This window comes from Onychostoma macrolepis, chromosome 06 (assembly GCF_012432095.1).
Source record: "Onychostoma macrolepis isolate SWU-2019 chromosome 06, ASM1243209v1, whole genome shotgun sequence".
NCBI lineage: Eukaryota > Metazoa > Chordata > Actinopteri > Cypriniformes > Cyprinidae > Onychostoma > Onychostoma macrolepis.
This window is the reverse complement of record NC_081160.1, coordinates 15,264,012-15,291,366: the sequence shown is the minus strand read 5'-3', so window position 1 is coordinate 15,291,366 and position 27,355 is coordinate 15,264,012. Positions and strand designations below refer to the sequence as shown.

Here is a 27,355-nt window from a genome sequence, read left to right as displayed (position 1 = left end):
ACAAAAGCTGTTAATTACAGCCGATGTATTACATATGTAATTACACTGTAATAAGAATACTAATCTAAATGAAGCAGATTTTGGGTTTGATCTAACACATTTCTCATATTCTTATGAATTAAATGTTGCATCGAACCATGCATAATCTATTTATAAAAAATACATATATTAAAAATAGACATTCATTTATTATCACCTCTTACAAACTCTTGGTGAGCTGACATGTTTTGGCATGAGTTTCACATTGTTTTTACAATCCTAGAAATGTTTCTGAACTTTGGCAGGATTGAGCAATGATCACAGCTCAGGATGTAACTAGTAAGCCTGGAGGTGACAGACGCATAACAGGTGACAACTCCCTGGATGAGCTGTGATATCTACACGCACTATGTCAGCTCTATGACCCTTAACAGCGCCAGAAAAAAAGAATACGGAGAGAGGGCAAGTCGTTAAAAAAGTCATTTCTTTTTTGATCATGTCAGATTAGAGCAGTTTAACATATTTGTCAGTGATTGCACACCACCTGCAATGTTAGCCTCTCTGCCAGCAGGTAAAATATGGCAACACTTTCTAGGCACACATATGCACCACCATATTTTCAGTTGAACAAACATTGCCAAGACATATGTTTGTGTCATGGATCAGAGTTCCTCCATAATTACAGAGATAAATCTGTTACCTCGGTTTTTTTTTTGTTTGTTTGTTTTTTTTTTGTTCAGTAGTTCATTACAATTGGGATAATATAAAAATGTGTAAATATTAAATATTTCAATAAAATAAAATGACATATGAAACAGGTCTTTGTATTAAAACTTACGTATTAAATGTAACATGAACAGTAGCCTGAATGTAAAATGTGACCGTATTTAGTCGTTATTTTGCATTTATCGCTGAAACGCAATACTACATTTAGTCAAGCAGGTTCTGCTGTTCTATTTGTGTTGGTATAAGCGCGATGGGACCTGGAATCTGCAAGTAAAGAGTGTCTGTCAAACCCCTATCTAATCTGCATGTTTGTTTCTTAAACAGGGCGTGTTAGTTTCTTTCTTCAGCCCGGGAGATGTGCGCTAAAACAAACTGCGCTCTCAAAGCTCTGCGCGCCTTTGTACTGCTGCGTGTGTCTTTCTACTGTCACTTATTCCCCTTCTGTTTCTGTCATTTGCTCTATATATTCACGTGTCGCCTGACACATTTCTCAACAGTAGTATACAGTTGGGTCGCAATTATATATATATCAACAAAGCAAAAAGCAAAAGAAAGCATTGCTTACGGTGAAGATATTCCACGTTTAAAACGGTAAAGGAATAAACACGCGGCAGGATGACGCGCGCAAGCAAGTTTGTGTTTGTTTATTTGTTTGTTTGTTTGTTTTTGCACTGAAACAACAGACACGTCAGTGCAGTAAATGCAAAATTATTTCGTTTTTCTGTCTGAGGCGAGGCGTTCTAAAATTAGACAGCACTATCCCAAGGTGGGGGAGAATTATGAATATTATAAGAGAGTGCAAAATATTTGGAGTTCTTTCTTCATTCTCCCAAATCATATGGTTCATCCAGTAAATAAGAAGAAAGTGGGCCTAATATATATATATGTGTATATAGATAGATAGATAGATAGATAGATAGATAGATAGATAGATAGATAGATGGTGGGAAAATAAATCTAATTATAATAATGCATAATATTATTATTATTATTATTATAACAACAACAACAACAACAACAATAATTGATCAAATAAATAATATACTGATAAAGCCATATTATCGAACAGTTTCATAACTGTACAGTCACCCATTCTGGAAAATTGTCTAAACTAAAAATATATGGGAAATATATCCATATAATGTTTCTTCATTCTTCAGATCACAATTAGTGAGATTTAGCCACAATTTTCTACATTACCTTTTTTTTTCCCCCACAACTTTTTTAGGTGAGTAGCCTGCCTAAACAGGGTAAACTGCAGTTAGGCAGACTCATCTGAAACGTTTAATGTTGGCTCAACAAAGAATCTGTAGCCAAATGGATCTTAATTGCAGTGCAGTGACTCCTTGTGGCCTACATCTGAACTGCATGCAGTTTACATTTCAAAAGAAAAAATGTATAGCAAACAGAGGCTTCAAGCCAAATACAGCATACGCGATCTTATTTGATTGGCCCAATTCTCTCTACATTTTCATTGGTCTGAAACGATCAATTAACACTCGCAAACGGAGCTGGGAAGACCAAATTGGCGCCGCATTTTATTACAGAAGAGAGAGAAATCTTGCATTTTGATTTGGTTGTTATTTCCCCCAATGTGTGAGAAAAGCATAACATGTTTTTTTCTTCATGAGTTAACCCATTACAACCAATACATACCGAGATAGCTTTAATGAGATACAGCAAATATGAATTAGGTTGCCTAGTATTTGATTAATTTATTATTACAGAAGATAAGCAACACACTCATTAATCTTAGATAAATGATAAACGCGTATATGATGCTTTACATAACGCAGGGGAAGGATGTAGACTAGGCTATTTAATTTTAACAGGCTATGCTGTTGGACAATATTTGAACCGGCTACATGGAGAATAAAAAGGCGCCGTACGTTTTTCGCGTCATGTCTCGTGCCCGGGATAGCCTAACCGTCGGACTCGTCATTTTTGGCTCATATTCTGCATTTCTTCCCGAATCCAACTCAAATCACTTTCATTTTGTGGCTTGTCAAGCCTCCAATTTAGTGTGGAAAGAAAAGCAGGTCATGGTGCGCCCGGAGGGATGAGCGCCAGCTGCTCAGTGACCAGTCACACCTACAGTTCTGCTACACATTCATTCATTCTTCAGAGAGTCCATTTCAGAGAACCATTTCAAAATATTATTATTATTATTATTATTAGCCTATTATTGTGGTTGTTGTTGGGATTTAGCATGACACTCACAGAATGAATTTATATATATATATATATATATATATATATATATATATATATAGCCTATATATATATCCTATAGCCTATATCAGTGGCGTGCGGTGGTGTTTTAAAATGAGGAGGCAGTTATAGCCTATATATATATATATATATATACACACACACACACACACACACACACACACGAAAAATAATCTATAGCTAACTATAAAAATGTCACTATAAGCTAACATATGATGTTGTTGTTGTTGCTATTATGGTTATGTACTGCCTATAACTTTTGGCCTTAAGTGTATTTTTTCATATGAAACTCCAATCCAATCATAGCATGCCGTGTTTGTGGGCTAGCCTATATTTAGACCACGACATATATCCTATATTAAGACTTTTAAAGAAAACGCATAATAAATAATAATAACCTAATAATTGCACTATTTAAAAATATATTTAATAATAATAATAGTTGTGTGAATTAAAATCATGCAGGATACAAAGTTTGTTTGTTTTTCCGTTGTAGGCTAAGTAATTAATTCTACGTAATTAATTGGAAACATTTACAGCAAACTGTAATTATGTCGTCATAATAGTAGGTAATGACGTGTCTTTAGGGCAGCTGATGATTAGGACCTGCTGTCAGCTGCTGAAATGAACCGAAGCAGTCGAGCGTGCAGAGCGACATGACTCGCTATTGTTCGAGGCTTGTCAACATATTAACCTGAATTCCCTGCAGTCATCCACTATACCGAATTAGTGCAGTAGACAAGGAAAGGGAAATCAGGGGAAAAAAAGAAGGCGGACTAATTGAAAAACAATTGGCGGGAAAGCACATTAATTAATAGGCTCTATACCGCATGTCAGATGATGCCCCGAGAGCTTGAAGCCTTTTGTAAAAACCGTCCATTAGAAATAATTTAGAGCGAATGGGCGAGCTAATTTCTCATTAACCTTTGTTATAAGACCTAGTTACACATAATTAGGGACGATACAGTTGCAGTTTCACCTTTATGGTTAAGAATAAACGCTGTTTAAAATCCTAATATATAAGAAATACAGATATAAACACAGAGACAGAGAAATGGATTTCCTGCTCCACAAAAGCTGACTGTGGTGAACCTCAGACAAGCCATACAGATCTAATTGAATGTGACAAGGGCTAAAGCATATTTTTGGAGCACCAAAATGGTGCATCCCAAACAGGTTTCATCCTTGTCAAAATGTATTGATTTCTCTGGTTTTGTGGAGTGGTTGATGTCTCTCTTACTCAGCGGTCAGCGGGAGAGGGTTGGTTTAAGCAGGTTCAAATGGAGGGGTGATACTAACACCCCCTAACGAGTCTGTAAAACTGGATTTAACTTGGGCTGTATCTTGTTGGTTTGCAGATACTCTGAGGCAAAGTACTCTAGATGTTTTCAAGCATCACAGTACATAAAATAGTGAGACACATTGTCATTTTAACTGATTTACATTAAGTGACAGAGAATACACCTACATGCATATTCAATACTATATATATATTTTTTATTATTATTATTTTGTGGGACAGGGTGTTGGAGATGGGTAGCAATGGGGGGAGAAAGAGAAGGAACAGAACAGAGAACGCAAGCTTGTGGCGACCACGAAGGTGATGAATTTCTCTTGGCCACAATCAGTGCACCTGGGTTTCCTTTGGTGTATCCAGAGGTAAATAATTGATGTGAGGATAAAAGCGTTTGTGAGGGGGAGTGAGACATTCAGACAAGGGGGTGAAAACCCGGCCAGAGCCCGCTGTACCGTGCCCCCCTCTCAGCCCGAGCCTGGCCCCTCGCCGTTTGGTGGCCCCTCACACCGCCCCCTCGGACGAGCGCTTGAAGTGCAAATCTGTGTTCTGACTTGTTCCTGGTTGCTGTCAGCATGTTTTCCTCTTGTCAGTGGCGATTGACTGGGGGCTCGTCTCACCCTTGTGCCGGGACTGTAGCGGGATCATTGACAGGCCAGTGACACTGCCCAACCAGATAATGGAAACCTATTGATTTTTTTTTTGTTCTCACACTCTCTCTTTCCTCTCTCTCTTTTCCTGTCTTTTTTCACAGAGGAAGTGAAGGCTCTAACACTTTAGGAATGACCGAAAGCAAAAGCAAGGGCATGGTCGACAGCGTTGAGGGCTCGGTCACCGGTCCCGATCTCCAGGTCGCTCCTGCCACTTCATAGGAGGGAAAAAAGTCAAGACAAGTGGCAGTCTTTGGAGACGAGAAAAACACTAAGAAAGAGGAGAAAGTGCCCATCAATCAATCAATCAATCAACGAATGGTATCTCCTGGTGTTTGTGTCAGGTGCACCTGAGACTACTATCAGGAGATAAATGTAATGTGAGATAACCCCTCTCTATCCTTCCTGCGGTTCTTAGTCTGCCTTTGTCATAACCACGCCAATGAAATATTAAGAACGTGCTTATCCGCCAGAGGGCGATTTTAATTACCACCTAAGGTTACACCATTAATATGAAACAACACAATGTGCAATCTCTTCCTCATACGTTCTAGAGGTTCGATTTAACAAATAAAATATGGTGATTAATAGAAAGCCTCTTTCTGGTTTCCCAAAGCCGAGTCATTACGCCTCCTGATTCAGATAAGATGTGCTCTCTTGCACACCGAGAAGGGATGACACTTGTATACTGTTTTAATGGAGGAATCTCCAGAGAGCAGGCCTCTTTGATTCACTGCCTAATGATAAGCGTGCTCTGGTCTGTCAGCAGCACAGCCCTGTGGCAGATGGCTGGTGTGGATCTTACACATTTCTTTATGTTCCTGCCTCCCCCCTCGTCCACCTCATTCTTAAAGCTGCCAATGGTATAATGGAAAAACTCAATCCTGGTCATGGTTAGCTCAATCTCATTATAATCCCTCGTTTTTTATTCATTCGGCCCTTTGGGACACTGTCTGCCCACCATGCAGCTTCCAGCCTTGGTGGAGTGTCTTTTGATTCGGCCAGGAGAGCCTAATGAAGTCACAGAGAGATACAATTATTTCCCAAAGCAGGGGCATTAATGTACTCCAAATTCCCTCTGGAGGAACGTGATGACAATTGGTTTGTACAGCTTTGATCGCCAGTCTAAGCCCTGCCCGGGACAAACTGTGAGGTCGCCCCCCGGTCCAGACGCTTACTGATGAACCTGAAAACAGACCCCGGTCAAGCCATTTTCTCTGATATTATCAGAGCTGTTCCTCAAAGACGACGGTGATATCATGGTGATCTTTGACACTTGCATAACGACATTGTTGGACAGAGCCTTTGTCAACATGGTGGAAGTGTAAAGTAAATAAGTATTACAGCAGAAAAAGATACAAAGGTTTAAATCACAATTACATTTTAATTGGCTATTAGTGACTTAACAGAGACAAATCCAATATGTTAACGCTTCCTCTGCTCATTAACACATTGTATACCTTAATTGATCGGTATGTGCTTGCACATTATCATCACCAAGTAATGGTATATAGTTACATGGTAACTATTTGAAGGGCTGACCAGGGCATGGAGGACTATCCCTCCATTTGGTCTTTACCTACAGATTTATTTACAATCAAATGCTAAGAAATCATTTACCTCCGAAAGACTGAGTGGTAAAGATTCCCTTAAGTATCCTAAAGTAAAACACGATAATTAGTTGTGTTATTATACTTTTGAGTGATATACCTTAGATTTTAGCACCATAAAATGATGAGCAAAAACAGTATTTGCAGGGGGTTTCAGCAACATACAACAATAATATAGAACAATGAGCTTTTCTGACATTATATAGATAGAACTAATCAATATTGCATCATGACAGTATTGCCCATGATATTACTAAACAACTAGAAACTTTTGGAAAAATATTCATTGATACAGTCATAAAGTTCACAGTTCATTTCTTTGATAATGGCATTAAAAATATTGTAATAGATTGTGAGTTACATGTTTTGGGCTCTAATGCTCGTATACGCAATACGATATTTTTTCCTCAAAGTGTTAAATGATGCATAAGAGTAGATATAAGAATTCTTAACCATAAATGAAGCACTAATTGTGTGTGTGTGTGTGTGTGTATATATATTATCATGTTGATATACTCTCTTAAAAAATAGGTTATACATATTTTTTGTCAGTGTAAATAAACATTGCGGCGTAAAATTACAGTAAATAGCAATAAATCCTTGTAGCTGTCTTTGAAGCTGATCAGTCGACATGTTCTAAACAGTGACCTCTGTATTCTATGATTTGGACAGTTTCTAAAATCTAGTTGCAGGATTTTAGACTTGCAAGTCACAGCAGCTGAGAACTGCAGTCTGCGGCGAGAGACTGCATAATGTGCACATCCAAGATCTAAATATAGCTCTACATCTATGTTGCAAATAGCATGCCCTTACGAATAACCGAAGACTGATATAATAAAACTGGGAAATAAACCAAAGGAAAAAAAAAGAATAATATGCGATATAAGAAAATCTTTCATTTATATTATATATTTCTATTCTGTTTTCATATATAGATGTATATACAGTATTATATGTTTATTTGTTTATGAACATGTGCAGAACAGGTGTACAGTGAGCATAGCTGGTGTGTAAACGTGGCTTAGGAGACCCCCTCAGGCAGACTGAGAGGAGGGTGTGTATCCAGAAGCAGGCGCTCGGGGGGAGATGGGGAACACAGCTCTTTACACAGCGCCGAAACTTCCACCATACCTGCACCCACGCCGGGGATACTCGTGTGCATAAGATGCCTCTGCAAGTGCTTGATCCAGTCTTCCTGAATTGACTGAGGACCCTGGAAGATCAGATCGCAGAACCTGCAGGAGAGAAAGACAGAAATGAGAACTCCTGGTAGTGGTAGGAGAGAGTGCAGGAGTGCTGTAAAGTACCTGCAGGTCATTCTGTAGATCACTTCAGAGGTGGTGTGTGAAGATGAAAACGCCTTTCTTTTTGGCCCAGGCCTTGATCTCGGCCTCTTCTGTTTACAATCATATGCTGTGAAACAAACAACGTAATTAAAATCAACAAAAAGCTGAGCGGCTGGATGATTAGATTAGATTAGATTGGAAGAGCAAGTATGAAATCCTACTTGTTCCTTCTAATAAGGCAATTTTCTTCCGTCGCGCATATGCTCGGAGATGATTGGACAGGCTGACAGCGCTGTGGAACATCGTGTTGCAGTGGATGCAGATCTTCTTATTTTCTGGATCACACAAATAAAAAGACCACTAATGAGCTAATGAGCATTTAAATATCAGTTCGGTGACCTGTGCTTTTTTCTATAGCTGCTCTCCACTCATGACAGCGAAAGCATGTTATATGGCTACATGAGTGTGTAGTTTAGAAAAGGAACACGGCAGCTTGAAGAAAATAAAACTGTGATTCCCTGAGTGTCATCACCTCCCACTCCATCTGTTTTCATATCATAAAGATCGGCTGTGCACTCTGTTTTTGAGGACATGTAGTTGTATGTTCTCAGTATTTGCTCTCAGTTTGATGGTTTGTTTATTTGTTTTTTATGGCCAATGTCTGAAACTATTAATCTGCTCTCATTGTATTTTTAGATGAAATGTGTTCATTTAATGCTAATCTACAGCTGTTATATGAAGCTTGACTATATAGGCAATAATATATGGTAGGAATGTTTCATGATCAAAAATATCTTTAATAATCAGGGTTTGTAATAAATACAAAGCAAATGCAATAATTATAACCTAGGGCTGCCAACTGATTAGACGTTTTGGTCCCTCTTTATATTAGGTGACTTGAGGGTCAAGAAAAATTAATTGTTAGGTACAATCTGTTTATTGTGTTCATGGTGTATTGCATAACCCAGTGGGCACCTTGATATCAATTTGACATCAAATATTAGACAAGACTTGAACAAGGATGCTGTAACATCATTTTAAACTCAGTTTGGATGGCAATTTCTTCCAGTGGTAATTGGATGAAAATAGTAAGTTAATCACACTCTGAAACCGGTTTAATGAATGTGTCGGCCAATATGTTTGACATTCAATTTACATCCAATCAGCATAATGTCAAGTTTTTGACACCACTTTAATTTGCATATTTGACCTGCTTTTTGACGTCAGTTTTGGTGTCAATTTGATGTCTGTTTTGATGTTTTTGAAAACATGAATGTGTCCTGTGTGGACGGTTTCTTACTCATTCTGTGCTGTAGTATCAGCTGGGCCACTGCAGAATTTGCACAAAAAAAAAAAAGATTTGCATATAGATAGTGCTTCTTTCCTTAATATAGAAGTTACATAAAGTTCAGGAGGCATGAATTGTTAATTGTGTTAATAGTTCGTATAATCATATATAATCACATTATTATCATTAGTATTTTTTTATTTATTGTACCAAATCATTTTTAATGAATAGTCCTAATACAAACATAATTGAAGATTGAAGACTTTTGGTTATTCTGGGTAATATCAACAAAAGGATATGATCAGCTCTTATTGTTTTACTTGATTAAGAAAATATTAATTCATGATTTACATATGTACTCATCTAGACTACTCTGAAAAGCACAAACTTCTTTTTTTTTCTAACTGGCCTCATTGAACTTCCTGCAATAGTTGTTAGTGCTCCACCACCAATCAAAGAGTTCCAGCACAACATAAAAAAAACAGACCTGATTATACGAGTCTGGTTGAACAGTCAAATCAAATTTTGTTAACATTGTATATGTAAAATGGACAACCTGTGAAATAAATTTGATTGTGAAACTTCATTAATTAGTTTTTTATTAATGAAATAGGAGTTTTATTTGGGTAGACATGAAACAAAGATGTGCAAATACAGCTGATGTGTTTCCAGTAGTACATAAAAGAACGCTATGCGTTTTACATTTGAATTTCAAAGCCACTTTTGATGACATTCATTCTTTTTGTACCTGCTACAATATTTCAATGAGTGGCAAACTTTTACCATGCACTCTCTGAATCTTGTGTTCCCTCTCTCTTTTAATGGCATCAACTGGCAACTTCAAGGGTACAGGAAGAGAACTTTGTCTTAAGCATGAGGCATCTGTCATACATATTTAATATGGAGTGTATGACTGAAATTGGGTTTAAGGTGCACTGTAAATAATGAAGGCAGTAGAGGTGGAAAAACGAGCAGCTGTGAAACAAGGCCGTGCAGTCATGTTACACCGTATTGATCATTTCTACCCATGCTTACTGTAAATATCTCAAATCAATGGTACGGCACTTAACAAACTACTTTATTATTTGCACTTCAAGGGCTATAACTATTAACAAAAGACTAACAACAATAAAAACCCTATGTTATGGGAATAAAGAATGTTCAACGCTGGATTGTGACCCAGATATCTGAAACCTCACCTGTCTGTCACTCTCAGATTCTTTGATTCAACATCACTCGAAACAAGACAGATCACACGCTCAGCTGTCAGTGAACAGGCAAAAGCTTCTTGTCATGGAGGGCTTTTGTTTTCACTAAAATTGCTCAGTATCAATGGAACTTCCAAACTCTCTTTGTCCATTTACAGTGCATGAGAAAATAGAAATTAATGGTCAATTAGGAGCCTAATATTTTTTCAGCCACTAAACTTAATGCTAAATGGGCATATGTAATCAAATATATAAGTAAGGTATTTTCATCGTAAATGTAACTACGAATTTCTGAGCCTTGACAATGGCTTTGTACAACAGAGGAACAAACAAACATTTAAGTCACTAACCACTTAAAATTTTCCCTCTAGTGCTGCAACAGAAGTTGATTAGTTGGTACAGACATATAAAACCAAGCTAATAAACTCAAACATTGTTTATGTATTTTAGTGGAGAAAAGGACAATTTTTTCACTGCACTTCAACTTGAATAACTGGGGGTCATTATTAACCTGTTATTATTAACCTGTTATCAAAAACGCTTACACAAACTGAAGCTGTTGCTGAGAAAACACATAATTACACATGAAATGTTTCGTCATTAATGTTTGAGGGCCAATTATTCTTCAAGAGGTTCGATGAGATTACTACTGTCTTCAAATTTGAAATAAAGGTACTTTACTGAACCTTGTTACTGAAAGAAACACAGCTGCACCATTGGTGTTTTAAAAATTTAGTTCTGAATTTCAGAGATTGACATAAAATAAGCTTTGTAAATTAGTATGGGTAACAACAAATAACACATGAATGAGTGAGTGTGTGGTTCCTAACCTTGACTCCAGGTAGGATCCAGCTTCACAGATGGTGTTCTGGGTAAACTGCCACTAGTGGAGGAGATGGTCAAAGGAGTCCTGGCCTCCTCGGAGTGACCTTCAACCTCCATTTCCTGCTCCACTTTCCTATTTCCCAGCAGATCCTCTAAAGTGCTAGATTGGACCTTATCGGTCCTCTTTCTCTCTCTGTCAACCTGGGGGGGTCTGATCATTGTCCATTCATCTGGCGGGCCAGTTGTATGGTGGATCTTCACGGGAATGCCGGAGGATGTAAGAAACAGTCCATCGCTGCTGGCAAACTTTTGAGAGACAAAAGGTTTAGATAAGTGCGGTCTGGAACCAAACACCCTCATAATGTTCCTGTACTCCGTCTCATCCTGAAGAAGTTCCGTCAGGATGCAGAGAGGTGACTTGCTAGCACCCGAAATTGGCTTGCCAATCCGCTTCAGGTGGCCCCGCACATGATTGGAGAGGCCGGTCTTAGTGTCAAACCAGCCCAGGCACAGCGGACAGGTATGCTCGGTTTTAGACTCTGGCTTATCTGCCATGATGAAAGCACATAATTACTTTAAATGAATAAGTTACATGTAGAAATGTTTGTACACATACATACATATAGGTTATGCATGTGTGATTTTAGTTTGAGAGCATTATCTAAAATCACAATGACTTGAACAAGGAAAGGTGAACAATAATCACCTTTTCTGATTCTGCGATTCACTGAGGGAATTTTTCTGCGTATGCGAGGCTGGCGGTCCTGAGATGCCACTTGCTCAGGTGACACCACATGACGAGCATCATAACTTAGCCCCACCCTATGTAAGTGTCCTCTCACGTGGTTGGACAAGCCCACCCCAGACTCAAACACTGCAGGGCAATAGGGACAGCACTTCCTGCCCACCAAAGGCAAAGGGTTGACAATATACTCTGCATAAGGGTCACTTTGCTGATAAATACCATGATCAGGGTTATCCTCGCTTATTATACTCTCAATACACTCATCCTTCACTATAAATGTACAAATATCATCACTGTCCACCTCTATGCTATTGTCTGGATTAGTATGATTGGCATAGTCCAGAATGTTGCTGTTGAAAGGGATGAAATAATCACTAGGGGTATTGCTATGAAACCGATCCGAAGACTCTTTGGTGCAGTCGCTGAAATCCTGAGCACCTTCATAGTCATCTCCCTCTTGTGGTGTACTAGAGTCCCATTGTGGAGACTCAGGCTCACATTTTGGAAGACGCACATGAGGAATATCGGCATGGGTGTTGCGATACGGGATTGACATTTTTCTTTTCGAGGGTACTTTGTGCCGCAGCGTTTGCAGTGCTAAAGTACTGCCGGTTGAAGGATCTTTGGGACGGCTCTCAGTGCCAGGGTTCAGACAGGCTGCTTTACTCACGATCTCTGTTTTCGTTGTAAGATGTACGTCAAAGCTGGAAAGATATTTTGTCCTCTTTTCGGAGACAGCGCTTTCATATTCTTGATTGTCTTCTTCGACATACGGGAGACCTGTTGTCACGTCTATTTTCTCTGTAGGCAGAGGGGATAATTTGCTTGGCTTGTCACTTCTCAGTGAGAATGGTGACAGCTTGTTTGCTGGGCTGCCAGGGCTCCATTTGATCAGCGAGGAGCTGAAACCATCACAGGCTTTTTGTGTGTCTTTGCTTTTCACATTAAGGTCAGCTGAGCCATTGGGCCTAAAGGGCAGCTGAACTCTGTCCTTAACAGACCGCTTCTCTGTGCTTTGAATCTTTGGCATAAGTAAGGATGAATCCATGTTTTTGGGCTGGTCCAACACAGCTTTTATGTGGTCATCCACATTGCTGTGTGGTTGAGGTTCATAATTCTCAAAATTTTGCCCGTGGATAAGCTCCACGTGCTTTCTGAAACTATACATGTTCTTACTTCTAAATGTGCAAATTTGACATACAAAAAAGTCGCCAGTCTTGCCACATGCATTGTGGTGAGCTGTGCACTCGTGTGCCTCCATTTCAGTCGTAGTCATGTGATCACATTCCTCACAGCTATAAGACGGCTTCTCCTTCTCATTAGTTTTGCTAGGATGGACGAAAGTTTTGGGGCATTTCGCTCCAAAGACGCACTGGGGACACTGAAGACAAGCTCTTCTTCCCTCGACATCTATCTTACTGAAACCTTTAATCTCTTCCATCAGCCTCTCCCTCCGCACCTGGTGGATTATCATGTGCTTTTGCAGAGAGGTTAGGTCTCGGAACGAACGCCCACACTCTCTACATATAAAGGGTCGGGGAATGTCTTCTTGTCTCACCTTATTATTCCTATCTAAATGATACATCATATGCCTATGCAAATGCTTCTTCTCCTTGAAATTATCGTTGCACTTTGAACATGGGAAGAAGGACAGCTCCTCGCCTGTTTTTGTCTCTGTCTTTAACTGTGCCGATTTTTCACCCATGTAGGTGTTTGTTTCTACATCGCTGCCGCCTTCATCACATCTCTCTTCCTTCTCGCTTGAAATTAGCTCCTGCATGGCAGCTGACTTGTCGCAGAATTTCTCCAGGCGCAAGCCGGCATATGCTTTCAAACTTTCCGGCTCTTTCCTGAAGGCATGTTCTTTGTTAATGGACGACTCAAAATCGGAGTCTTCGTCGGTTAGGGAATTCTGGGATGCGTAATCAAAGCCATCATAAACCTGTCCTCCAGTGTCAGCCCTCTCCATGGCATGATTTTTACGCATCCTCCGTCTTCGCTTGGCAGGTGGAGCTCCATCAATCTCTACCTTTGTTCTTACTCCATCACCTGCTACGCTGCTTTTCAACAGTATCCGCATGAACTTCTCCTGCAGGCCCCAGTTCAGACCATCACAGTCATCAGAGGAGCTCTCTGACAACTCCGAATCAAAGTCCCATAAGCACCCTGCTTTGATTCCCTTTCTAGCCAACAGTCGGCTGATTGGCCTGTTATCCAAGCCTTCCCCCACCAGCACATCTAAGGGGGCCTCACCGTCACTGTTGTTTGATTCAGATGAGGCCCGTGCGGGCCGCACTTTTAGGGCGCACCCTTCTGTTTTCTGCCGGGTGTCTGATTGAAGCTCACTGGGAGGCGGTAACACCTCAGGGCTGGTGTCTGTCCCGGGCAGAGGGGACATGTCTTTGTTGTGGACGCAGGGCTCCTCTGAGGTACAGTGTGAAGCAGCTCCATTAACAAGTGCTCCTGAAGGCAATGAGTCGATTGTGCTGGGGGCAGCAGGGACGCTACCACAGACAAATGGGTTCGGCTGGACTCCATTTAAAGGGTTTTGGTGACTGTCCAAGGGCAGGGGCTCTGGTGGATCCAAGCTGTTATTGTTGTTGTTGGGAGAAGATGTGCTTGTCAGCTCTTGAGTGTCATCAGAGGAAGATTCTACCTCTTTGTCTTCCTCTGCACTTTCTTTTACTGCCGCCATAACAGAGACAACACAGTCTGCAAAAGAGAGACACGCAATCAGTTTCAAGTCAGCATCTCCATATAACTACTTATAAGGGCCAGTGTCATGGTGGACAATCTCCTTGAAAAAGGACAAGAAAACACATAGATGCCAAATACATTTTTTTTAACTTTCAAGAAACTTTTCTTTTCTTTCTTTTTTTTTTAAACAAATATCAAATATCAAAAATATTTATGAAGACGGGCCTCTCTCTGATATACTTATCTGTATGTTGGGTGGAACATTACTTTATATACCTTTCAGCATTCAAAGGTAATAAGCAGTTAAACAGTTTTGATATATAAAATATTATAATTCATTATGATGTAGGTACAGTTCTTTCACATTGATATTTTTGTATTTATGCAATCAAAAATATATCAAATTAACATTTAATTCATAAATTAAAACCCATCAAAAAGAGTTCAGGTCATTGTAGGTATGAATTGCGTTTTAATGTATTTCTGAATAAATTAATAGATCCTATGAAAAAAAGTGCAGCATCAAAGAATCAGGCTCTCTAAAACGTACTAATGGTGGCCTAAAAAACACAGCCATCATTTTTTTGCCACAATATGCATCTCAAACACCCACTGTCACCGCTTTTTTTCACAACACACCCCAACGTTAGCCCTGGAAGTCCTGGTGAGGAAGCTTAATTATGTGAATGCACCTCTGGGATCTAACCTTCCTGTTTCTTCCACCAAAGTTCTCAGCCGCCTGCTAAAATTGACCAATTTCCATGGGAACAAAGCACACCACCAATAAGATCATATTATTCTGTCTTATCACTCTCTGATGGTGCCAAAGCACATCCCAGCACGAGACTGTTGTTGCTTCAAACCTGACAAATTGGCACACTGCACACACACACATACACACACACACTCAGGTAGAAACGCTCCCGTTCATAACTAGCCATAGAAATATACCTCAGGTGTCATCAGCCGATCTAATTATATTTGATGGTTTTCAACAGCTCAACACCAGCAAACCTGTGGGACAACAGGACTGTGTTTAAAGGGTGTGTTAAAGGGGCCCAGGCTTGCTGTTGTCCTGCTAGGCCACAGTGTATGCTCTGAGGATTTGACATTCAGCACTAGCTGCTCTCAACAGGAAGCCGCGTTGCTAACGAAGTGTTAAATTCAGTGTTAATGAGTGGCTTCACTGTTACCACCTCCTAGGTAAACCTTCCGAGCTCCATATTCTCTCCATCTGTTGGGGTGTGAGGGGCTTTCGGAGGGAGAACAGACGCTCTGCATTTAAAACTAACTTTGTCACTGCCGCTTTGCTGAAGACACGTGACCAATCAGATGAAAGCGTGTCAATGTCAACGCTTGTCTACACGCTGAGGACGGGATCGGGTCTAAGCGAGCAGACATCAATACGCTTAAATTTGGAGAAATGTCAAGCGCCGCAGGTTTCGGGATGAAACAACTTTTATTACCTTTTCTTAAAACGTAATGTGCCGTGCAAGCTAAGACATGAGCAACATAATAAAAGTGAGGAAAGTGGAAAAGGGCAAATAGTGGCAGAGGATTCCTATCTAAATTAGGACCAAACGTTCAAACTGACTATCTGTTTAACCGATACTTAATCTAAAATAACACTGTGCTAATCAAAAAAACGACCCGTTCTTAACCGCACAAAGCAAAGCTTGCACTTTCTGGTCCATCTCCCCCTGAACAGGCTCCCTTAGGATATTAAAAAATCATCACATTTTTATCAGTCCCTGCTGCTTGTCAATGGCATCTATTAAAGCTGAATGAGGGGGCGGAGCTGCATCCAGACTGGTCATTAACACCAGAGCCCCACTCAATCAGAGCAACTCCCAAATATATCAAAGAGGAGGCTGCATGCGTGCAGAGGTTGGGGGTGTGCTCGGTAGCCTGAGAAAGGCCCCATGGAGAGATGTAAATAACCTCCCGAGAGACTCCCGGCGGGCTGTAAAGAAGATGCTAGCTGGGAGACGATGGGAAGCTAATGAGTACAACAGTAAATGTATACAAAAGACAGAAGGAGAGACCCTCCCTCTTTATTCCAATTAAGGTGCTCTTATCAATAACAGGGCGCTGAAGCCACTTTCCTTGCTGGCACCGTCTAGTTGTGCGCAAAATGCAGCCCTTCGTGAAGTCAAAATGCAGCTGACCAAACCAAAGCGTTTGATAAGCAACAGATCAGGTGATCTTTTAATATATTTTTTTACTATATAAACAAACATAGCATGGCGTAAATATATTTATTTCAGAAAACATATGTAAACATTTGCCAGTTCTGCCAAAGGCAGGTCTATTTGCAAATTCAAAATTTTCAGCATCAAGTTGGAATAAATACGAGATTTTAATGCTTACATTTTTAATACTTAAACAGGTCTCAGCAAAACAGCTAAATGTGATTTTCTGCCACAGATGTAATCTGCACAAGTCAGTCCTTGTTTTACAAAAGTGTAAACAAGCACTGTATTTACTTAAATCCAATATACTTAAGTCACTAATTATTATTCTTATTATTATATTTACATTAAGCTATGAGCTGACAGAATTTGTACTTCCCACTGGTCATTACCACTGATGACCAACAGATGGCTCTGGCAACATTTGGCCAGACTTTCTATAACCAGATTACATATAATAAACATGTAAAAACAAAGAATACACACATTTAAAAAAAGAAAAAAGAAACAAGTAAACGATTTCTTCCTTTTCATTTAAAAAAAATATTTAAATATTTTTCTTTAAACAATTATGAAATTATAATAATTAATGTAATTAATGCTTTGACTTCCATTTTTCTATTTTCAAACTCTGGTTGTACAAATGGCGTTTCAGAACCTGCTTGTGAACACATCAATAAGCAGAATATCAGCATATGTAATGACTGCACAGGTAAACCATTCACACACTCTCATCTCTCTTAATACCACATATAATTCAGTGATCTCTTCCTGACAGAAATGCTCTATAATCACACATCACCCTGCAACCTCTGTTCAAAGCTCTAAAATATCACATCCAACTCCAGGAATAATTGGAAAATTTAATGAGATTGGTGAACCACAACCTTGAAGGATTTCGCAAGAAAAAGGTTTGGGGGGCTTGACAGTTAATTCTCAGGCAAACTTTTGCCTTTACCCTTTCAATCAATAGAAACAGTGGATTTAATTTTGGTTAATTGGTGCTCAGTAAGAGACACCCTTCAGCGTCGATAGAACATTCTTACGGCCTTGGTCCTATTGATTCTGGAATCTCTTGTAGGCGCTTACAAACACGTCTGTTCCGATGGATTCTGTTCCTCTGCGGTCCCTTTTTTTTAAAATGCGAGAACCTGCGATAACTGGAAAAGTGACTTTACGAGTTTGTAATTTCACTCAAGCACTATCAGGCATTACAAAAATCAAGCAATACACAAATTTTATTTCCAGGTATTTCCACAAAGTTTTCTGCTGTTCATATAAGGCTAAGTAACACTGTCAAACTGTTACTAACATTTCATACTGACACAACTACGATTATTTAAAAATAGACTATGAATGGCATAACAGTTAGTGAATCTTCAGAGAGAAGCATTCATATCTTTTAACCGTAACCAAGTTTAGCACCCCGCAGAGCATTAGTGATCAAATCCTGGCCCCTAGTGGTGAAGTCATCAATGTGAGATCTGGAGCCGGAGGCTGCTGCAGTCTGTTTGTAGCTTTTGGTGAGCTGAGAGATTTTACGTGTGTAACTTCCCTCATAAAGTCTTTAATAGGAAGAAGTGTTCTCATTTGCTTATCTGGGGTGTGGATAACTGACTGGCGGGACACCCATGCCATATCTGTTTCAAAGTTGTGAGAATTGCGCTAAGAGAGAGGCAAGCTCTCGACTTGGAACGAGACTAACCGGCGACAATCGCAACTGTCAAATAATTTTGGCACACATCCCAAGACAAACTTCAGAGACAAAGATATCGTTTGAATGCAGAACGCAGACAGGTTAACATTTTTCGCACTATCATCTTGATTCTGTTGGATCATTGTCCAATTACACAAAATTATTTTGGCAGTTTTGCTCACACAACATTATACCCAGATTCCCCTTTTTGGCCTTTTTCTGGAGGGCTGCTAGAGGAAGATGAAGGTTGCCAGGTTTCCAGGCTGACGGGAAGTATGCCTGTGACAAGCGTAACTGACAGCTCTGATTTAATTTGACTGGTGATCACACCCAGCTATAGTATCAGAGCAGTTCACACATCTGTGCCTCAGCTCAAGGTGTTGAGACATGCCACCAAATATCTGGAACATTACACACACCCCTGGTGCTGTGTACAGGCAGCCAGAGCGCTGTCACTCCAGCTTTCCAGCAACATTAGCGAAGACACAAATCTTACATTCGCTGTTTCCATCCTAATTCTGTCAGCATTTAATCTCTTTTTTTTTTTTTTTTTATGAAATTTCCAACAATTTGCAATGATTAATAAGACTATTGTGATTTGCTACAATACAGAAAGCAAAAGACTTTTAAATACATATATGGTTCCTACCAGTCTTTTCCAAAGCATTGGCACTCTGTAGTTCTCAGTAAACCCACCTGCAACATGAACACATAGATAGACAGAGAATTGTTATTATTAGACATGTCACATTAGGAGGTTAAAAAGGACGTGTGTGGCAACATGGAAGGCATAAATAGCAAGCTACGACATATTAGTAGTGGTAGTTATTTAATCAAAAATACAGTATATTATTGCAATTTAAAATAACTTTCAAAATCGAATTCATTCCTTTGATAGCAAAGCTGAATTTTCAGCAGCCATTACTACACATGATCATACTAACAACATTTCTTATAATTATCACCGTTATGCTGCTTAATATTTTTGTTGAAACCATGGTACATTTTTTAGGATTCTTTGATGAATAGAAATCTATATTTTTGCTACAGTAACACATATAAATTGCTATACTATCCTATCCACCAAAACACAGCTGCTTAATCATTAGGCTCAACGTCTCATTTAAGCAAAAGGGCTCTTTACATTCTAATATACTGATGAGTCTGGTGGCTGTAATGAGAGGTCATGCTGGAGGTTAAATGATATGGAATGAGCAGCTAATAGTCAGAGCATAGCACTGGATAAATAGGCCTCTCTCTCTCTTGGCCTCTTCCTCTAATAGATTTATGCAGGTCTCAATGTTCTGGCTAGATCAACAGCTTACTGAAATATCTCTCCGGCCCAGCTGCAGTAGTGCTGGCTTGCTAATTTAGGCCAGTGTACTTCCATTAAAACAGTCCCCTGTGTCTTCATTTAGAACACTGCGAACTGGGAGCCCAGCAAAAACAGGGAAGATGGGACCAATTTTTATCATTCTGCACATTCTAGAAATGCGCCTCAGTGCAAATATTTGACCTTGCTGAGTGACACATAATCAATTTGTTCGAAATTGGCTCTGGAGTCTGGCTATGCAATCTGTCTTTAAAGGATTTGGTTATACATTTGCGGACATGTAGGCTGCAAGGTTGTGTGTGCCTGAGCCCTGTTCCTGATCTTGACCCTCCTCAATTATCTTAATTAATTGGATTTTTCCCCCTAAATCTATGTCAAGACTGCTGTTTACATTAAATTAAGGTGATTATTATCAAATGCTCTGTCATGACCTCTGAAAAACTTCTTTCAGGTGGCAAATGAAGTGTGCATTATAATCTTACAAGCTCGCTAAAATTCTTGCTTCTGATTGGTCATTTGCTAGAGTGAAATAATTCCAAATAATGATTCTTGTCCATGCAACACTTCATAATTTGGGAATAAACTGCTCATGTAATTTGTGTTCTTGTGTTCAACATCTCCACAGTCTCTATAAATAAAATAAAAATAAAACCCAAATCAATATTTAAGTAACTGTGGGCAGTAAAACAGTTGTTGTCCTTTACTTATCCAAATAATAGGTATTATTGGAGATACTTCTATGATTGTTAAGTCTAAATTACCATGAAATCTGTTGAAATCTATGAAACTAACACTGCAATTGTGGTTCACCTCAATGATAAAACCTAAAACATATGCCCTCGGCTTTATTTGTAAACACCAATAGAAAAGGTAGATATTCTTGTGTTTTCTTGGCCCCCATTTATCCAGTGTCTACGGTAACAAAGCAAAACATATCTGTATGATCATTCTATGCAGAATTGTGTGTAAGAACAGCTTCATTGTAAAACTATGCTTAGATAATTAAGAATTGAAAAACAAAGAGTTGCAAAGAACTAATGATCCAAACCATAATAAGGGTACTTAAAGCATATGAAAATAAACACTATAAGAAAATTATGCACTCACACATTTGCAATAACAGCCCACAGAAACACCAACAAAGTGACAACCTGGGTTATATTTCCAAATAAGACAACTGTCCTTGATATTTAATAACAGTATAAACAACAGGTAGTTCCAGTCCTCTATTCTGATTGGACAACCAGATTTCAAAGTGTGACATACAGTATAACAACACAGTGTTTGCTGTTGCCAAGACCATATTATGTGAGAGGTGCAGAGTTTAGATTGTGGTGTTGTCAGCAAGGAGTCTTTTTGCCCTCGCTGCATTGCTTGTTTCTATCACTAGTTTAGTTGGCTTGTTGCTTTGGCTCTTTTTTGGTAGGCTACTCTTTTTGTTAATGGAGAACAAATTTACAAACTGTCATTTTTTTTGGTCTGAATAAAGTTACCTGATATAATTACTTAATGACTTTATAAAATTTGAATCAATAATATAAAAATCACATGTACAGTTGTGCTACTGAATACAAGCAAAAGTGTAAAGCGTACAGCCGAATCACAGCCGTGCTGATAAAGAATTCCAGTAGCATGATATTTGTCATGATATTACTTATTTTATTCCGTTTATTTATAACTTTTAATAAATAAATAATCAAAGGTGACATTTAAAGTGTAGGTAGACAATCTGTGAATTATTGACTAGTGAGCGAATGAAAACACTGAATCTTGACAAAGAGCTTGAGCAGGGGGAACAAAGGGTAAATTAAGATAGAACTTCGGTAAGTTGCCATGCAGCAAAACAAAGATTGTGCACCTGATAAACTGACCGATGGAGGTAAAGCGGGATTTATCAAAATTATGTTTTAGAAGGTCCATCTATGGTCATAAGTCACACAGATATTATGTTATTTTTTTTATAAAGCTATAAAATGTTCATTTACAGCTATTAAAAAAGTTCTGGGGGCATGCAAGAATTTTTCATGCTGGGCCTATTTTTAAGCACCATTCAAAATGATCGACTGTGGTTTACAAGAGAAAGCAATAGGCTGGCGGGATGTTTGTTTGTCGCGGTGCGCAAACGCGTTGCGCACAGATTCCCTCCAATCAAGGTCGCGCCGAGCGCCTTCAAGACGAGCGTCTAAACGCGTCTGCGCTCTTCAAGTGTCAAACCCGCGACTAGAGGCCGCGACACAAACTCCCCGCTGACACGGAAAAACGGATCGTCTCATCCAGTGACTGACACCGCTTTGGATCGATTCTGACACCCATCTTGTAAAAGTGTGTATAAAGTGTTTTTCAGGGGGAAACGAGAAACCGCGCGAGTGCGCTCAGATGGCAGAGGAGCGTCCAACTTTTCCCCAAATACGATCCTATTCCGAGCAATATATGACAACGGAGGGGTGAAATGTTAGCTTCCGCGATTCGTGACTGGCACGGCTGACATACCTGATGCCCGTGAATATAAGCTCTCGTGCCCATGCAAGGACTCAAGCCACTGTACCCATCGCGCACTCATCTCACAACACGGTTAAACACACATCCGGCAAGGGAAGACGTTTGTAAGCTTTAAACCTACCTTCCCAGAGAATGACACTATAACATGGGACAAGTTTGTCATGGTACTTGATTACAGTCCTTTTTTTCGTCCTCCATCCGTTACAATGTCGCCATTTTGCCTAAAATTCTGCAGGTTGAACTAAAACTCCAGCAGGGACGTTCGGTCTGTGCGTTCACAAATCACACCATAAACTAAGACCAAAAGAAACGTTTACATCCTCTCAAACACAAAGTAAAATGTTAAGGTCGTATTGTTTTTCACGGAGAAATGGTGCATTTTGGTGTTTAAAAAAAGGAGTGAAGTAGAGACATACTGTAAATCCCCCGCTCGCGATATGGATTATTCCACAGACAGAGGGTGAATTCTTCTTGGGTGAAGTTACTGCTGGTGTTGAAAAAAACCCAGGAAAGATGGTGGAAAGGTGGACTTGCACACCTAGCGATGTGGTGAATAATGGAATTTCTTGCTGGTAATTGTAGCCATACTTTTTAGTTTGCAGTTTTAAGTTGTTTGGTAATAGGCTACCAGACACAAACAACTATATTGTTTATATGCATACAACACTGAATTCCTGAATTTTTCATTTTCCTCTGTTTTTGTTTTTACTTATGTGTAAAGGAAATGAATATTTTGCAAATCAGCAGTCTCAAATGTAACCTCTAGTCTAGTGTAGCCTAACTGAAATTTAAAATATTCTTTCATGTCAGTGTTACTGACTAGAATCCTGTTTGTTTGTTTGTTTTCTTTTTTTTTTAATATTTGACCTGTTCATTTTTAGTCTGTTCTGGCATGGATAGCAAGAAACAATGCTAAATGCATAATATAATAATATCATAATAGTAACATGCAATTAACAGTAAAAGTGTGCATAATTAGGAAAGCAAAATAAATGGTAACACTTTATTTTGATAGTCCACTTTAGACATGCTACTAACAGTATAAGTAACATTGCAACTGCATGTAGAATAGCAGTCATTAGAGTATTAGTAGACTTGCTACTAATAACTTGCTAATAACTTGCCACTTGCTATTGCTTAATAACTTCTAACACTTTATTTTGATGGATCCACAACATACAATATACTATGAGAAATTTTGCAAGTAGACGTCAACTTATTCTACTAAACCTAACCTAACAGTCTACTCTGAGAGTTAGTAGATATGTAGTTGCAAATGAATGAGAATTAGTTGACATGTAGTTGACATATAGTTACAAAGTTACTTATAGTTAGTAGAATGTCTAAAGTGGACTATCAAAATAAAGTGTAACCAAAAGGATCATGAAGGTCCACCCCTAAACATAACCCTCAGTTGGGCAGAAGCAGATTGTATGAAAACGTATTAAAGAGTGAGATTACATAAGTTCACACCAATTCGCCAAAATGAAAAATGGCTATGAATTTATGTGAGAGTATGTTTATCTTACATTCAAAAACTCTATGATGTTTTGCTGCAAATGCATCTGTTGCTTGATAGAGTTGAACGAAACTATTGAAGGTAAAAGAAAAATATGGTGTGTTTCAGCAACACATTTTTCATGCTAAAGTGATTTTACAAACATAGCTATATTTTAACTACTATATACAGTTATTAGCAGTTACATGTAATAAAGTAATAAAGGAGGGTTTGCCTTTATTGTTTGAAAGAATATATATATATATATATATATATATATATATATATATATGTTAAATCTTTAACTTTAAGCACAGCTAAAGTTAAGAAACTAATTTCTAGTAAAATGTAATGTAGTTTACAGTATGTGCATCAAAATTATTTTTTTGTAATATTTAATTGCTGTTAATCGTTTATACTCGAAATACTCTATATATGGACATGTTATTATAGGTCAGGCTTTTTTATATATGTATATATATAAATAATTTCTGCTTCCTCTCTTTCATTCACAGCCTCTCACAGTCCTGTACAGCTTAACATGATTGAAATCGCTTTTACTTTTTTTAGATTAATGAGCAGATGACATCTCATAGCATCAGATGTGTTTGACAACTGAGCTGTGGATTCAGAGAGATATGTGATAAAACAGTGAAATCAAATGAATATTTTATAAAATACAAGGCTACCTGTGAAATTAAAACCAACACTTACAGTTTAAAAATATCTAGATCATATGCTGGAACAACTTATTTTCTTGCAAAGAACATTAAACCCAGGCAAGTAAATTAATCTGAAGAGTGTATTTTACATTTCTGATGAAATATCAAAATTAACTTTAGGCCTCTGTTTTCAGAGCATGAAGAAATTCTTTTAATGGCCTGCCAAGCGTACGCTGAAAAGTTTGATTTTGGTCTGCTGGAACAAGAGCAGAGAATAATTTATTATGCTGTTTGTGTCTCACGTTAGTAGTTATCATTCCCTACCTTGGGGTGCAATGGGCCATTTTTATCCATTTTCACTGGCTCACATTTCTTCTTGATCCCGTACGCTGCCGACTAAGCTTGAGCCTGGAGCAATGGTTTCGAAACATCACAGGAAACTACATTATTATACTGCTGCCTGTTAACAGGCAGAAAAGAGACGGTGTACCCGTTTAAATCTGGGGGCAGAAGAATGAATACAAAGGATTAGAGAGTTCATCATTTTACCAGAGGTGCTTTGTCTTTAAAGCAGGGCAGAGCAGACAGCACACCGCGTTTCATCCGTCCTGTTCCACAGGCAGCTCTGAGACCTAAACATATTAATGAAAGACATTCTTTCACTCGCTTCGCCCATCAACTCAAGGTCACTCGTCTGTGCTCACCTGTCCTTAAGGAAGAAGTTCAATGTTTGCGGGGGCACGCTGTTTCATAATGTCTTTCGAAGATCTGATCATATATATATATATATATATATATATGGGATGGAAATTATGGAAACATAAAAGTGAATGTAAGAGAATAAGGGGATGTGAGCTGCAAAAACATTTCCATTCCAGGATCAAGTCTCCTCTTTGCAGAAGATGACAAAGCCACAAGGTGGCAGAACGTCTCAGTGTGTGGACATGCAAGGTCTTGGACAACATGAATTGAAATTCTTCAAAAGAATTCTAATAAATTATACATTTATAGCCTAATGGGGCATCAGTCTTTCCAGTGTGTCCGTGCAACAATTCACTTCAGTAGATGTAACATTTTGCAATAGCTTTCATGTTTTTAAGGAATGCTGTTAAAAAAAAAGGACAGGCAATTTTTTTTGTCTTGTGTGCAGTGTATCAAACGGTATCATTTAAATTGCAGCATTTATTATTTATAATCATTCCATTTTATGATAATAGAAACATGATCTTCCCTCACAAATAGCCAAGAAGAATAATGGTCTTATTTGCTTTCTCTTCCTTCTCTTTTTAGTCAGTCTGTCTGTCATTTTCAGTGTCATTATATGTAAATGTATTGAATTCATCTCCACTTACCTTCCTGGAGTTTGTTTTTGCGGGAAGTGTTGACAGCATTTTTGTCATAGGTTTATTTGATTCTTTTAGATTTCACTCATAATCATTCACTTTCCCACTCTGTATTGTCTCTCTTCCTAGTTTGAAAGTGTTCTCTGAGTTTCGAAACTCTGAAAACTTTCCCTGCCAGAGGCTTCGTCTACCTCTTTTAACTGAGTATTGCATGCGTGTAAACTTAGCAGAGCTGTAGTTTATATTCTTTGCGCCGTGTTTCTGAATGTTATTAGCAAAGCAATTATGGCAAAACAGAGAGTTTAAGGTTATCACACCAGTTCAATTATTCATGTCAGAGAGGTAGTGATGTCTTCCCAAGAAGTTTTGTAGTTGATCTTTCTGTAAACAAGTTTTAAGAATGCTGGATTTGAAATAGATTACAAAGCCAGAGCTGTTTTGAGTGCAAGCCTTCGGCTTTGATGTTGTCTTTGTTGGGGGTGCAGAACAACGTTCATCAGAAATGGAGAGACCTTGGGCAAGAAGCGAAGACTGATTAGTTCTGCACACTGGAGATATGGGCAGCAGCAATGAATGTTTCTCTAATATTTGTTTTCATTCCACTGAATATCTGAGGAAGAAGAAAAAGAGAAAAGCTTTACATATCACCGATTCTTTCTCTTTTCAAAAGACTAAGAAAATCTTGTGATTCTTTTGGTACGTCCTATGTTCATGCTCATTACTGCAATAAGCCGTATTGCGCCTCCACAGATCAGTCTAGAAAGAGAATTGTCAATGACCCACTGCTGTTTTCCACTTAATGTATTATTACAAAAGAATAAAAGAAAGTGGTGGGTTTGTGCCAAGGCTACAGGAACACTGTCAAAAAAAAAAAAAGACCTCTGGCTGGAATGTTTGTTTTGGGGCCCCGTCAAATAAATTGAGTCCTTTGGTAGATCGCTGTGTTTTAAGCAGAAATCTGGAGATTTGTGCTGTCTGTTCATCTCCATTCTTTGACAATTAGAGGCAGCACTGTTGAGAAACAACAGTGATTTTTTCTTTCAAAGAGAAACATAATTAAAGCAAGTGTCTATGTATCGTATATCTGTGCAGATGTGTGTTATTTGCTCTGAGATCTGGATAACTACATCGGGGAATCAGAGTTGAATCAACACTGCCTTAGGAATCTATGATGATGTATCAAGATGCTCTTTTTATTTCACCCTCTTTTTTATATGTTTTACCATTTTTTTCTAACCCAGCTCTCTTCATACAATATCATCCAATTTTAGCTTTTCAGTTTAATTGGCAAAGTGTGAAATAAAAATAAATAAATAAATAAACAAACATTATTTCAGTGGGAGAGGCTATTTTTTTAACCTTATTGTTTTTTTGTTTTTTCTGATTTTTGCTATTGAACATTTCCACATTTATTACCCAGGAAAAAATATATAGTTCAGTGAACATACACTGACCATGTTGTCACACTATTTGGACAGATTCCTAAAATACTCACCACTGACATCACAGGGTTTTCACATAGATTTATATGAAAATAAAAATAAACAACAATAATAATTAAGATAAAAACCTGCAAAACCCCTATCTTGGTT

At 38.6% G+C, this 27,355-nt stretch overlaps 1 protein-coding gene across 3 annotated transcripts; it reads right to left on the bottom strand.

Moving 5' to 3' along the window:
• Nucleotides 1–4,445: 4,445 nt before the first annotated feature.
• Nucleotides 4,446–27,099, bottom strand: znf644b (zinc finger protein 644b). 3 transcript variants are annotated; one of them, XM_058779624.1, is made up of 7 exons: nt 22,382–23,947; nt 19,078–19,124; nt 11,805–14,555; nt 11,104–11,646; nt 7,999–8,112; nt 7,799–7,904; nt 4,447–7,726 (listed from the first exon to the last, which is right to left on the bottom strand). In XM_058779624.1, the coding sequence occupies exons 3-7, from the start codon at nt 14,536–14,538 to the stop codon at nt 7,513–7,515; spliced, it is 3,711 nt and encodes a 1,236-aa protein (XP_058635607.1). In that variant the 5' UTR covers nt 14,539–14,555; nt 19,078–19,124; nt 22,382–23,947; the 3' UTR covers nt 4,447–7,512. The 3 variants fall into 3 exon arrangements, with proteins under 3 accessions (XP_058635606.1, XP_058635605.1, XP_058635607.1); XM_058779623.1 differs by lacking the exon at nt 22,382–23,947 and adding an exon at nt 24,745–27,099 and having other exon boundaries at nt 4,446–7,904; XM_058779622.1 differs by having other exon boundaries at nt 4,446–7,904; nt 22,382–23,949.
• Between the last annotated feature and the right edge of the window lie 256 nt (nt 27,100–27,355).

What these genes read in the sequence shown, in the direction of transcription:
- znf644b (XM_058779623.1), bottom strand. Translation starts at nt 14,538, where the DNA reads ATGGCGGCAGTAAAAGAAAGTGCAGAGGAAGACAAAGAGGTAGAATCT. An exon ending in GAATCGCAGAATCAGAAAAG is followed by an intron (nt 11,647 to 11,804) that starts GTGATTATTGTT and finishes TCATCATGGCAG; the next exon opens with ATAAGCCAGAGTCTAAAACC. An exon ending in GGATCCTACCTGGAGTCAAG is followed by an intron (nt 8,113 to 11,103) that starts GTTAGGAACCAC and finishes TGTGTGATCCAG; the next exon opens with AAAATAAGAAGATCTGCATC.